This window comes from Moschus berezovskii, chromosome 12 (assembly GCF_049115385.1).
Source record: "Moschus berezovskii isolate FMDL1 chromosome 12, NW_MosBer_1.0, whole genome shotgun sequence".
Lineage (NCBI taxonomy): Eukaryota > Metazoa > Chordata > Mammalia > Artiodactyla > Moschidae > Moschus > Moschus berezovskii.
This window is the reverse complement of record NC_142471.1, coordinates 26,771,119-26,785,067: the sequence shown is the minus strand read 5'-3', so window position 1 is coordinate 26,785,067 and position 13,949 is coordinate 26,771,119. Positions and strand designations below refer to the sequence as shown.

General features: G+C 52.1%; 1 protein-coding gene across 7 annotated transcripts in view; it reads right to left on the bottom strand.

Moving 5' to 3' along the window:
- The window catches only part of COL13A1 (collagen type XIII alpha 1 chain), a 148,347-nt gene that overhangs the window by 60,378 nt on the left and 74,020 nt on the right, over window positions 1–13,949 (bottom strand). For all 7 annotated transcript variants that reach the window (XM_055425561.2, XM_055425562.2, XM_055425567.2 and 4 more), the window contains 5 exons: window positions 6,475–6,510; window positions 5,662–5,688; window positions 5,028–5,054; window positions 1,479–1,505; window positions 570–596 (listed from right to left, as the gene is read on the bottom strand). In XM_055425561.2, the coding sequence (XP_055281536.2) occupies window positions 570–596; window positions 1,479–1,505; window positions 5,028–5,054; window positions 5,662–5,688; window positions 6,475–6,510 (144 nt within the window). The remainder of the gene's footprint in view (window positions 1–569; window positions 597–1,478; window positions 1,506–5,027; window positions 5,055–5,661; window positions 5,689–6,474; window positions 6,511–13,949) is intronic.

Genomic DNA, 13,949 nt, shown 5'->3' with positions numbered 1-13,949 from the left:
GGGGAAAAGCAGGACACCAGCCCTGAAATCCCCACTCCACTTGGAGGGACTTCATTGACTCTAAGGCAAAACAAAGACTTCACTCTTGTACTGATAGTCAGTTTCCAACTATCTCCCAGCACACAGGCCTGGGTCATCTGAAACAATGACTAACCCAAAAGTCCCTGTGATTTGGCCAGGGCAGCCAGCCGGCCAGTCAGCCAGACAGACACACAGAAACGCCGGGTAGGGAGCCAGACCCAGACTCACACGAGTTGCACAGCCTTATGTTGAAGGCTACTTGCAGAGGAGCACACAGCCAGGCACTCAGAGTTCCAGATACACGCATTCTGGGGGCTCGCAGGCCAGCCAGCACGGGGTAGATACATGGACACAGCTCTGCACAAACACACACATGCTGACCACCGGGCACAACCCTGGGGGCCCGCCAGACGCACTGCCCCCATCATGGCACTGCTCTGTCTGCTGAGTGCAGAGGAGTGTGCGCCTGGCCCCAAGCTCTGTAGGGAAGAGGAGGCTAGGCTGGGGGCTGTGCCCCAGGGATGGATCAGTTTTCAGGGTTCACTTACCCGGTGCGGGTACTCGCCACACTGACCCTGGGGAAGAGAGGGAAGGAGAGGAGGTGTTACACACTTGTTGGGAGGTGGACCCCTGGGGGGGGGCAACCTCAGGACCCGGGGACACACCACGCACACACACACATACCACCCGCCCCTGGCTCTGTCTGATTCCCTCCCTCATGCCTGCTTGGCAGCGGGGAAGAAACCCCCAGGGCCTGCCTGCATGTGGCCCCACGGAGCCAAGGGCAGGACTCTGCCACCAAACATCATGTGCCGTGATGGCGGAGTCAGGGGTAGTGCTCCATGCCTGGCTGGGGGTATCTTCTGGAAAGGTCCATCCTCTGGGTGGGCCCTAAAGAAGAGTCCCTGGATGGGAACAGTGGACACCGAGGCAAGGGCCACGGAGCCCTCGGACATGCCTTCTTTGAGCGGGGGTGCCAGGTCCCTGCACCATTCATCTGGGGGCAAGCCCAGCAGAGCCTCCATCAGAAACTCAAGGAGACAGAGCATGGAGGGGACTGGGAAGAGGGCCAAGCCAGTAGTTTACAAAACGGACCCCTGAAATCCTAGAGGCTCATGGGAGCTGGTCAGGAAAGGCCATGGGGCTGGCAGCAGGGATGCGCACAGAAAGAGGCAGAGAAGGGCCAGGCTCCAGGCTGCCCCCTTCCCTCAAGAAAAGACCCCCACCCAGGGCAGCCTCCCCTCTCTCTCATATTGAGTGCCACAGCGGGTTCCCTGCTTCTTTTTTTTTTTTTAAATCAAATAATCCAATTTTATTTATTTTTTTTTTCAAGTTGAACAGACTAAATTTCTTTACCTGCTTCTGCTGATAAAAACTGAAGTTTGAAAATAACTCTTACTACCTGTTGGAAGACTGTTTCTTGAGATGAAAATTCTAGAAAATCCCCATCGGCTTACCTTTTCTCCCTTTTGTCCTTGAGGTCCCTACAAAGACATGGAAATGAGACAGTTAGAAAGCGAGACTCAGGGCTCAGGGCCCGAAGCCTCTCTGCTGGAAAGCCCTGGGGTGAGAGACCAACCGGCTGTCCCCAGGGACCCGCCAGACCCTGAGGGAAGGAAACATGCACAGGTGAGTGGAACAAAGAAGATGGGCAGAATCAGACATGCAGGCCTGCGTGGGATTGTGCAAGAAACTTTTCGGAAGGTCTGAGTCCCGAAGGCTGGGCTTAACCACCCATGCCTGGTCTTCCTGTGCCTGACACGGTCCAGCTGTTGTGGCCCAGCTTCTTCATCCACCCGCAGACATGACTAGGTGTGCCCTGCTCCCCGCACTTGACTACGATGAAGAACGGGTGTCATCTTTCACTTATCCCTGCACCCACCAGCATCTTGTGGGCCAGCCACGGAGGAGGCTGCATGGATGTGCAGGACAGGGCTCTGCTACTGCCAGACGCCCTGCACTCTCAGGCCATCTCCTCTCGGAACTGAAAGCACATTCTAACTCCTACCTTCAGCAGCCTTAGCATCAAAACCACTGAGCCAGAAGGGCTTCTGGGGACACGGGGGCTGGGGCAGCGTTCCAGACATCAGGAACTTTGAAGGAAATTTTGGCCAAAGAGATGAAGCAGGAATTTCATCTCTGTGTTCTGGGTTCCTTGGAGGAACATAAGGGCCTCAGAGCTCCCCTCCAGGGGGTCTGATCAAAAGCTTGCAGGGCTGAGAAAGGAGCCTGGGGTCAGGGTGGACCCCAGTTCTCTGAGGGGGATGCAGCGTCCGGCTGGCTCTCAGGGGCCTGACCTAAGGCTGGGGCTGAGAAGGCCTCACACTTGGCCGGTGTGGAGACTCACGCTTGGCTGGTGTGGAGCAGAAAGGGAGAGGGAAGGCACCCCTTGTTTTGAGGACCCCCTCGGGGGCAGGCTTTGGGACACGCTGAGCTCATGCCCACGCTGGCCTGAGAGGAAGGCGCTGGCGTCGCTCCTTCTCCCGGATGAGGTGATGGAGACGAGGCCCTGTTGCTCAGTGAGCAGCGGCAGCACTGGGACCATGAAGGTCCAGCTGTGTCCACTGTGTCCACTGTGCTGTGTGCTCTGGACTGAGTGGGACCCCAGGGGGCAGGGCTGCTGAACTTGGCTGGAGTCACAGGCAGTGCCCCAGCCCCTGGGGCTCTGAGGTCCCTTCCAGCCACCATCCTGAGGGCCTGTGAGGACCCATCAGCCAGGCCAGTCTCTGTAGGGCTTGGAGACCTCAGGATCCCCATGGACCGATCCATCTGGGTGCTTGAAAGGCCTCCTTTTGTCCCTGACTTGCTAACTGGGCCAATTACCAAACTGGGAGATTCCCAGGAAGTTGTGGGAAGGGACAAGTGGTCTTTGGGACAAACCATGTGGCATCCCAGCCCATGCGGTTGGCCAAGTATTTAGTAACAAATTCAATAGACTATGATGCATCTGGCAGGGGACTGAACTGCAGGGGAACAGGCCACCTTCCCTGGGGACAAAGAGAGGAGTATGATGAGAGAGGGAGGTCCAGGGCCCCAGCAAAATAACCCGAAGGTTTGGGACTGCAGAGATATGGAGGATTGAGTCTGGACATCCCAAATGGTGGCCCATGGGACAGTCATGGTCCCCGGGAATATTCTGCTGAACCCACACACTTTTATTTCAATTAACTGCCAATACTGAAGAGCATGGAGAGTACAACAAAAATCTGAATTTTGAGTTTCTTTTAAGTGTTTCAAGGTCCAGCAACACCTGGCACCAATGAACTCTTGAGTCTGCCCCTTTAGGACAGGTCGGGGTCAGGGAAGTGTGCCACCCGTGGTTTTTCCTCTGGGCCAGGCACTGTTTGAAGTGCTTGATGTGAATTAACTCCTCCGACCTTACGACAGCCCTGTCAGTGGCAGGACAAGACATGAATTCGGAGTTCTGGTTCTCCTTTACACCACTGGTGGGACCCCGATCCTGTCTACACCTTACATCAGGTTCTCGGGGCTACTGGGAGGTGGGTGGGGCAGAGTTGACCCCCTTTTGACAGGTGAGGACACAGGTTAAGCAGGTGAGGGTAAGCCCCAGCCCTCAAGTTGGATGCCCGACAGATGGTAAACCATCCGGGAAAGGAGGAGAGTGGGAGATGGACAGCTGATAAGCAGGCCAAGATAATGACACTAGACAGCATGTGGAATTAATAGTTCAGGGTCCCTGTGCCAAGCCAACAGGAGTCTAATGGCTCTGTGGCCTGTTGGATTTTGATGGATGACAGCGGATCTATCACACTGATGTGGGTTTGTGGTAGAAGGAATGGCCTCAACCTGCCCCCCGCCCACCTCAAATTTGTTCTGACTCCAGAACAGACGGGGAAGATTCATGGGTGGTTAACTGTGGTGGGGGAGAGGGATGGCAGGAGGAGGAGCCCCTTAGAAAGAACCTTTTCTTTCTAAACAAAGGGCCCTAGCAGCAAAAGGAGGCATGGTGGAGGGTAATATCCTGCCACGTGGGTCTCAATTCCATTCTGTTTCTTATGAGCGGTGTAGCCTTGAGCACTATACTCAACCACTCTGAGCTTCTATCTCCCCTTCTGTAGAGTGGAGGATGATAAGCTGTTATTATGAGGATTAGGGAGCAGTGCCCTAATGACCATCATTATTACTTCTGGGGTTGCATGGACTGTGTTAAGGCTCTGCAGAAGGTGGGAAGGGGCAGGAAGAAGGTGGGGACAGTGGTGTGGTTCCCCAGGTCAGCTCTCTGCCTGGCTGGGGCAGGAGCACCTGGAACCCTGGGCAGCCCAGAGCAGGAAACGCTAGAAAGTCAGGCTCAGGGCTTCCCTGGTGGCTCAGTGGTAAAGAAACTGCCTGCCCATGCAGGAGACACAGGTTTGATCCCTGATCCTGGAGGATCTCACGTGCTGCGGAGCAGCTAAGCCCGTGTGCTACAACTATTAAGCCTGTGCTCTAGAGCCTAGGAGCTGCAACTACTGAGCTCACATGCAGCAACTGCAGAAGCCCGTGAGCCCTAGAGCCCACACTCGGCAACAAGAGAAGCCACCGCACTGAGAAGCCTGCACACTGCAAGTAGAGAGTAGTCCCAGCTCGCCACAACTAGAGGAAAGTCTGTTCAGCAACGAAGACTCAGCACAGCCAAAAATAAATAAACAAAATTATTTTTTAAAAAAGAAAATCAGGCTCAGGACGTAGTGCTGGATGGACACCCCTCACTCCCAGTGTGAGTGCTGAGTATGAGTGATGGTTTGGGGACACTAGCTGCCAGTTCTGTGTGACACTGGCCAAGCAAGGACATTCTCTGGACCTCTCTTTCCTCATTCTTCAGGTGGAGAAGCCCCCTGCCCACCTCTCCTCCCTGTGCCGAGTAAGTGGGATGCGTGGCACCCATCTGGGGAGTGACCCTGGGGCAGACACTCCCTTGGCTGGGTAGGATTTGTTAGCCTAGGAGGGCCAGTCCGACCCCCCCAACCCCCGCCCTTGAGAGAAGGGTTAGGGTGAGCTGGTCTTACCATCTCCCCCTTTGGTCCCGGCCGGCCCTGGAAGGAGAAGAGCAAGTGAGTTGTTTGCAGTCAGGACCCCCTCCCCCACAGCTGCCCCTCTCATGAACACCTGTCTGCAGCCATATCAAAATGGTTGAAATGAACAGAGAGGCGCTCTGGATGGGCAGCAGCCTCCCCATGGACTTGGGCATGTGTAGGGCCTCAACCAGGATGGGAGACCCTCAGGAGAACACAGGAGGCATCCTGAGGTGCTGGGGTGGGGTTTCGGGGGGCAAGGGTGTGAGCTAGAGCCTGGGCTCCTTTCAGAATAGCAGATCGAGCTCTCCAGCCCTCTTCTGTCCCCGCCTCACTCCTTTCCAGCTCCTTCAGGAGGCCGGGAATGAGCAAATTCTAGGATGGCTGTTGCTCCAGATGCTGAGGGCACAGTTTGGTCGTGGACTTGTACCCATGGGGGTTGGGGCAACTCATTCTAATGGCCCCTCTTCCCCGTCTCATTGGCACTGACTGTACACCCCAAGAACATTCATTTTTATCTAAAGCACCTTCTAAGGAGTCAGGGTCTCGCAGAAGGACTGAAAGACCCCAGGTTAGTGATCTGGACTAAGCGAGGGGGAGGAGCCCACGTGTGAAAGGGGCCACTCACCGGTTTGCCGTCGAGCCCAATGGGACCCTGAAAGATAAACAGGCCAGATGTGAAGACTGAGCATCATAGGAGTTCTGGCAGACAGCCTGGGGGTGGTTAAGGACACAGGCTCTGGACGCTAACAAGGTAGGGTTTATGTCTCTGCTTCACCACTGGCTGTCATGAGACCGGGGTAAGCCTTGGCTTCCCATTCTAAAATGGGGAATAAAATAATCTCCCACATGGGGTTTTTGTGAGGAGTGAATGAAATGCCACTTGCCCCATGCCTGACACCTGATGGGTGGCAGTCACCTTGGTACCAAAATCCTTCTCACCCCAGGGGAGAGTGGATGGCGTGTTCCTGAATAGCAGGAACAGCCAGCCCCGAGGCCTGCGGGAAAGGCCTGCCTCCTATCCTGCTCTCAGAATCTGTCTTAGGCCTTAGGAGGGGCTCCCCAGACATTCAGATGGCCAGCTGACTGCCCCACGCCCCAGGCAGATTGACTATCAAAGCCAGGTTGGATGCATCCCTGAGATGCATCATCTTCCCCAGAGTCCATGGGCCAGCCGGGCTTCCTAGCCTGTGACCTTGCAGCCTGTCTGGTCTGCCACGCCTGTAGCTCCATGTTGATATCCCTGTCCTTTTCTGCACTGTGAGTCGAGCACCAGGCTACTCTCCTTGGCGACTCTCTGTGAAAGCCAGCAGGAGAGGGTCGTTGCTGACAGGGGTTTAGAAGCGCACAGGCAGCTTGAGGGCCAGCCCTGCCTGAAGTTCATCACCCAGCCAGGACCAGGGGTCTCCACAGACACAACTCACCAGTCCTCGCCACTTACCGGAAATCCTGGGAAACCTCGGGTGCCCGGCTGACCCTGAAAAGAGTGGGAGAGGAGTGAGGATGGGCGAGGAGGTGAGGAGGCCAGATCTTAGTCCCTGCTTCACCTGGGCTCCCAGAGGGTCCATGGTTCCCTCCCATTCCGCTGTGATCGTCCCTGGGAGACACAGCCTAGGAGGCAGGATGGGGAAAGATGGACGTGGACCATCATAGGAAACCTCCTCCAGGGACTTGGGGTGGGAAACGGGAAAGCAGGTGGTCAGCCTCCTTCCGGTCTTTCTGGGAAGTAGCTCCCTGAGCTCCTCATTGCCCTCCTGGATGCTCTGAACCCTACACTGAATCCTTGACTGTGATTGTCCAAGTCCTCTTCATTTGCACAGTTAGCGCTCATGGCCACCTATCTAAGGATGGTTTGGATATCAGAACTGACCTTCAGAATGCGTTTTCAGGCCAGAACGGGTCAGATTGCCCACTATCCAGTGTCCCTTCACCCTGGCTAATGGGGCTCTCCTGGTTGGACAATGTCTGGATACCCCTCATCTTTGTGGGATGCAGAGCCATCATGCCCATTTTCCCCAGGGTGCAGAGTACACAGGTTGGTATTCAGGTTGGAAACTTGAGGCAGGTTCATATGATCCAGATTCAGGACAAAGGAGAAGAGTGGAGGTGAGAAGGAGCCTGAGTCTGTGCAGATCCAGGGCTGGGGTGGGGCGACCAGGAGGTCCAAGGTGATAGAGAGTTGAGAAACCTGGATCCCATCACTGAAGAACTAGCCAGGGTTCTCTTTTGCTCACGTGTCTTTCAAGGTCAGCCTCAATCTCATCCCGATGAACCACTTTAGCTCCTTTTGTGCCTCACCTTCCCACCCACTCTCTGCCTGGGCACCCTGGCTGACCTGCCTGTCCCTGGACACACCACACCCTTCACATGACTAGCTCTAAGCTTGGAGTCTCCCCTTGACTGAGATGGCCTCAGTCTCTTCCCAAGTCTGGGGTTTTGAGTCAGGCAGACTGAGTTCTAATCCTGTCTCCTCCACCACCAAGGGCTGTGTGACTTGGAGCAAGCCACTTTCTTCCCCATGCCTCAGTTTTCCCATCTACAGAATGGGAATAGCTATATAAACTCACAGGGTCATTCAATTAATATCTTCAGAGCCTATCGAGATGGTAGCTGCCATCATCATGGTCAACTGAACTGAAATTTGTTAAACTGAACCTAAGAGCACCAGAACACACTAAGGTTGCTTTTGATCTGGTACGTCTCAGGGTCAGTAGAGGTTTGTCCTTGCCAAGCAGTAGATTAAAATCAGACCCTGTATCTAGAGGAGGATTTCTCTGGGTCCATCTGCTGTAAACATGAAACCTCTCCAGGCTGCTTGGGTCCTCCTTGAAGCTGTGGACTTGAGTGTCCAGAGGCCACTGCTCAGGGGACAAGGCTGGGTGGGACCGGGTGCCTGCAGGCAGAATCTATGCACTGGTCAGGCGGGTAGCATGCCGTGGGCCTGGGATGGGCTTGTGGAAAGCATCCAAAAGGGCAAGAGGGTGGAGATACCACTCATGTAGCAGAAGGGCCCAGGCTTCTCTCCTCTCGAGGATAAGTGATGCTAAGAATAGCACAAAGGAGAAAACCCGGAAACCTCCCAGTGTAAACTTTCAGTTACGCTGAACGCTGAGAGGTCCGAAGAAAAGGTCAGGAGGAAAAGCTTCCAAGAAACATCTTCAGTCCTGCTCCGGATAATATTTACATAGTGGGGATAATCACATGGTTTGCTAATTACAGAGCTGTCCCTGGTAGCAGGGTGTGTCTCTCCAACGCAGAGCCAAGTTTGGGGCTAACCAAGGCTTTTTCAGGAGATCTTGGGAAGGATGTTGTCATTGACCAACTGGAAACTGGGACTCCACTTCCTTGAGAGGTTGGGTATTGGTTAGGCACATGGAGAGGCTTGAAACTGGATTTTAATTTCTATCTCTTCACATCTATGCCGTAGGTGGACATCTCTTCCAATGGTTATTGACTGGCTATATTTATTTGGGAACTGTCTGTGTGCATTCTTAATCAATAACTCCTACTGCATTGTTTATCTTTTTCCTACTGATTTGAGTAAAGTTCTTTGACAAGAATAATAACTGAGAGTCATATGTGTTGCAAATATTCTTTCCAATTTGGCATTTGTCTTTTTTATGGTATACTTTCTGCCATATGGAAACTACATTTATTTCAACAAATGTATCAATATTTTCCTATGGCTTCTGGGTTTTAGGTCATGTTTTGAAAGACCTTCCTCAGTTCAGAAATATAAATGTTTGCTCATGCTTTGTCCTCTAATTTTATGGCTGCATATTTTATATCTAAGTATTTTGTTCATTTGAAATTTATTCTGATTTCTAAACTGTTTGTAGTTGTCTCAGCATCATTTCCTGAACAATCTATCTTCTTTTTCTATTGTGAAGTGAAGTCTTTATCATGGACCAAATTTCAAGATGCATTTAGCTTTTTCTCTTTTTTTTTTTAATTTTTATTTTTATTGGAGGCTAATGAACTGACTGAATTATTTTACAATATTATATTGGTTGGTTTTGCCATACATTGACATGAATCCTCCCTGGGTGTACATGAGTTCCCCCTCCTGAACCCCCCTCCCACCTCCCTCCTCCCCTTATCCTCCCTCTGGGTCATCCCCGCACACCAGCCCCGAGCATCCTGTAACATGCATCGACCCTGAACTGGCGATTCATTTCACATATGATAATATACATGTTTCAATGCCATTCTCCCAAATCATCCGACCCTCACCCTCTCCCACAGAGCCCCAAAGACTGTTCTATACATCTGTGTCTCTTTTGCTGTCTTGTATACAGAGTTATCATTTGCATCTTTCTAAATTCCATGTATATGCGTTAGTATATTGTATTGGTGTTTTTCTTTCTGGCTTACTTCACTCTGTATAATAGGCTCTAGTTTCATCCACCTCATTAGAATCAAGATGCATTTAGCTTTATTTCTGTTCTGTTTGTAATTTTAATTGCTCTTTTTCTACAATATATTTTACTATCTAGTAGAAGAACAACACCTCTCCTTCCTATGCCCCTTCCTCTATTTTTCAAAAAGTTTCTGAAATTCTTACAAGATTTTTTTCCAAATGAAATTGAATATTGTTTCATTGAACTCTTAACCAACTCCCAAATTCACTGGTATTAGAATCATGTTAAAATTATGGATGATAAAGAGACACAGATGTATAGAACAGTCTTTTGGACTCTGTGGGAGAGGACGAGGGTGGGATGATTTGGGAGAATGGCATTGAAACATGTATTTTATCATATGTGAAACGAATCGCTGGTCCAAGTTTGATGCATGATACAGGATGCTCGGGGCTGGTGTACTGGGATGAACCAGAGGGATAGGATGGGGAGGGAGGTGGGAGGGGGGTTCAGGATGGGGAACATATGTGCACCTGGGGCAGATTCATGTCAATGTATGGCAAAACCAATACAATAATGTAAAGTAATTAGCCTACAATTAAAATAAATAAATTTAAAAAATAGGAAAAAAATATTATGGATGATAGATTTATTTGTAGATTAATTTGCTGATTAATATTATGTCCTTCTATACAAGAACAAGGGCTTCCCTGGTGGATCAGATAATAAAGAATCTGCCTGCAAATCTGGAGACCTGGGTTTGATCCCTGGGTCAGGAAGATCCCCTGGAAAAGGAAATGGCAACCCGCTCTAGTACTCTTGCCTGGGAAATCCTACTCACAGAGGAGCCTTGCAGGCTACAGTCCATGGGGTTGCAAAAGAGCTGGACATGACTTAGGGACTAAACAACAACAATATAAGAACAAGGGGAATCTAAATTCTCTTCCCTCAATTCAAGGCCAGGGAAGAGAGGGAGCCAGGTGGATCCCTGTGTCTCCTTCTCCCTTCCTTTCTCCTGCCTGTGTGTGTGTAGCGTAAAGCGTCAGAGACAAACCAAAGTTTCTGGTTGGAGAGAAACTTCCCTCCTGGCTGACCTCTCAAAGAGGGCCAGCCATGGATCTGTCTGGAGCCTGCCTCATTCCACCTGCCCCACCCCAAGTCAATGCTGACTATCTTTTCAGCAGGACTCTGTGCTAGTAAACACTTACTTAACTCACGCAGGGGAGAGTAGGGAAGAGAGCCCTGCTTTGTGTAGCATTTGCTGATTTCTGGAAATCTGTGATTCTGTAAATACTCTCATCACTGCCCATTTTAAGCCTTCCAGCCAGCCCCACACCTGCAGCCTCTTCTAAACATGCTCAGTGCTGGAGCAGGAAGGATCAGGGGAGCTCTGTAAACTGCAAGTCTGGTCATGTCCCCCCTTAGCAGAACATAACCCAAGGGATAAAGTCCCAACTCCTGGACATCATGTCCTTCACAATTGGGTCCTCGCTCACCTCGACAACCTCCTTCTCATCATGCTTGCTCTTGCTTTCTTCTAGAAGAAACTTTCCTGGGACTTCCCTGGTGGTCCAGTGGTTAAGAATCCACCTTACAATGCAGGGGACTTGGTTTCAGTCCTTTGTTGGGGAACTAAGATTCCATATGCCACGGAGCAACTAAGCCTGTGTGCTACAACCACTGAGCCCACGTGCCCCAGTTATAGTCTGTGTGCTGGAATGAAAGACTCTGCTTGATGCAACTAAGACTCAACACAGCCAAATAAATAAATATTTTTTAAAAAAGAACTTTGCCCATTTCTCCAGTAGTTTACAGGACGTTCTGCTCCTCCTTGATCACAGTTTAGTTACCTCTTCCTCCTGGAAGTCCTCCCTGCCTGCCTTCACCCCAGGTCAGGTGCCTCTCTCCGTGTCCCTAATTGTTCCCAGCTAAGCACTGACCATCTGGACTATGATCACTATAGGGTGGTTTCTCTCTGCAAAAGGGTAAGTGGGCTGCAGTCAGGTTTTCATCGTCTACACAGGATCTAGGATGCAGTAGGTGCCTGACGAATATTAATGGAATGAAAAAATGAAGACACATCCAGCAGGTGTATCAACCTGGTTGTAGGGTGTCTCCTTGTGAGTGAGGGCTGGAACTTTAGATAGCTCTTCCTTGCCGCTGAAGAAAAGCTAGGGGCTCTGGGAAGGAACAAGCTCCCTTTGAGATGGTGGGCTTTCCTAGCCTGGCTGATGGGCTTTCCTAGCCTGGCTGATGACCTTTCCAGCGCCTGCAGGGCCAGCCAGTGTCTCGGGGTCCCAGCCTCCAGCTCAGCTTAATGGGGCCCGCTATTCCGGCATCTTGAACCATCCTTCACCAAAGTGCATGGAGGTCCCCTCTTTGCAAAAACCATTTCTAAAGCTCCAAGAGAGGAGGCAGGTGGCCCCTAGAGCAGCAAGGCTGGTTCTCATTAGCAGCGTATATTCGAGGCCCTTTCTGGCTGAGTGGAAAGCCATATGTTCCCCATCATCCCCGGTCACAGAGGGCTTGCCCACTTGACCTCTGCCCCTTGACTGCATTGGTCCCTTGGTCTTCTGGGGTCTCCTACTCTCACTAGCTCCAGGGGGCTTGCTGGGAGGAGCTGCAGGGGCTGCCCTGGTGTCTAGTGAGGACTCAGCGGGGGTGGGCCCAGCCGTCTCCATGATGGTCACACACACAGGCCAAAGTCAGAGGGCCCTGGGCTTGGTCAAGCCTTCTGGTGCCATAAAGCCTCTCTTAACACCAACCCAGCACTCACAGGGAGGGCTTTTTCCTCAAGGTAAATATCCTTTTTAAACAGTTGAACTTAAAACATGAAAGAGGGTGTTGGGGCAACAAAGTTGGCATTGGAATGAGGCTGACTGGGCCCAGACCAAGCTCCAGCACTGAGGAGCCAGCGGACCACAGGCCAACTTGCTTTCCCTCTCTGGGGAATGGGCTGGCAGGGCCTGCCTCGCAGCTTTCCTGGGGGCTGAAGGAGACCAGCACACATGGTCTTTCAGTTTGGGACCCAGCATGTCTCCAGGTGTCCATGCGAGGGAAGCAGTCACTATTACCAGAAATAGAAAGTACTTCTCACCCCGGAACCAAGTCCTGCGAGGTGGTTATATTTATGCACGCTGAGCCAGAAGCAGGGTGGAAGGTGGCGGGGAGGCTAAAGCAGACCTTGCCCTCTGACCGTATTTTCTGGATGTGGGGTCTTTTCAACCACCTCTACGTAGCCTGCTGAAAGCTGCAGCTAAGAGGGTGTGAGAGGACCAGCTGGATCACACAAATGGAATGAGGTGTCAGGTGGGGAGGCAGGCAGAGACGGTGGGCAAGGGGTAGGGCCTGTATTCTGTGTTACTCCCCTGTCCCACACAGGCCCACCCCAGGCTTGGTCCTTGCCTTTGGAACCTAGGGCACTGTCTTTCTCTATGACTTTCCCCTCTCCTGACTTGCCCCCCAGCTGCATACCACCTTTGTCAGGAATATCCAATACACGAGGGGGCTTATAGTCTGTTGTGGCAGCAGCCACGTAAGCCCAGAAGCACAGGTGGTGGGAACTCTGTGGCCGGGTGGTCTGCTACAGCAGTAGGGGTCAGAGGGCAGACTCTGAGAACACAGCCTGGCTGAGTGTCATATCCTAGCAAGGCCCCACTCACGTGTATGACCTTCGGCAAGTCACTCAACTTCTCTGGGCCTCAATTTTCTCATCTTTAAAATGGGTGTGCTCATAATACCTCCCTGTGAGGTTCTTGTAAGGGTCAAGTGAGTTGCTGTGTGTAAAGGTCTCGGGACACTGCCTGCCATAGCATAAGTGCAGAGTGTCAATCTTCAGCACTATTGTGTGGTCTGAGCCATGGAAACCTTGTTGAGGCCTGTCTGTGCAGCCCAGGACCCTTCAATCCCTGCCTCCAGCCCAGGCCCCCAACTGGCCAGCCCTGCCAGCCCTGCTCTGTCCTTTGGCTCCCCCTGCTAAAGTTCCTCGGCTCTCCCACCCTGCTCCCAGCTCTCACCATAGCCCCTCCCTGACTGTCCAAGTGTCCCCTCCCTTGGACAGAGCTTAGCAATTTTCTCTCTGACCCCTCTCCTTAGTCTGTGGGTAGAAGACTCCTGCTTGCCATAGAACACAGGGGGATAAGTTAGGGGGCTTCATCCACCCACTGGGTGAGGCTCTGGGAGTCTGAGGCTAGGCCTCCACATCCCTTCCCCCCTCCCACGCATGGTCAGTCAGCAAAAGAGCCCAGCAGAGCATGGAGAGGGCAGCCTGTTGCTATGGGAGGAGCCCTGGGGCCAGGGGTCCTGGGTTCTAATCCTTCTCTATCTGCGGGACCCCGGCCAAGCCCCTTCCCCTCCCTGTGCCTCAGTTTCCCCTTCTGAGAGGTCCCTTCCGCTCTGACCATTGGAGATTTGACTGCAGCCCCGCGGGTCAGACACTTTTTGAGAAAAATAGTCAGTCCTCCTCCCCACAGTCACGGTATCTTCCCGCAACATCACCCGAGCCCCCCTTTTGGTCCCTAAGGAACTGTACTGGAGGGGAAGCCTCTCTTGATTT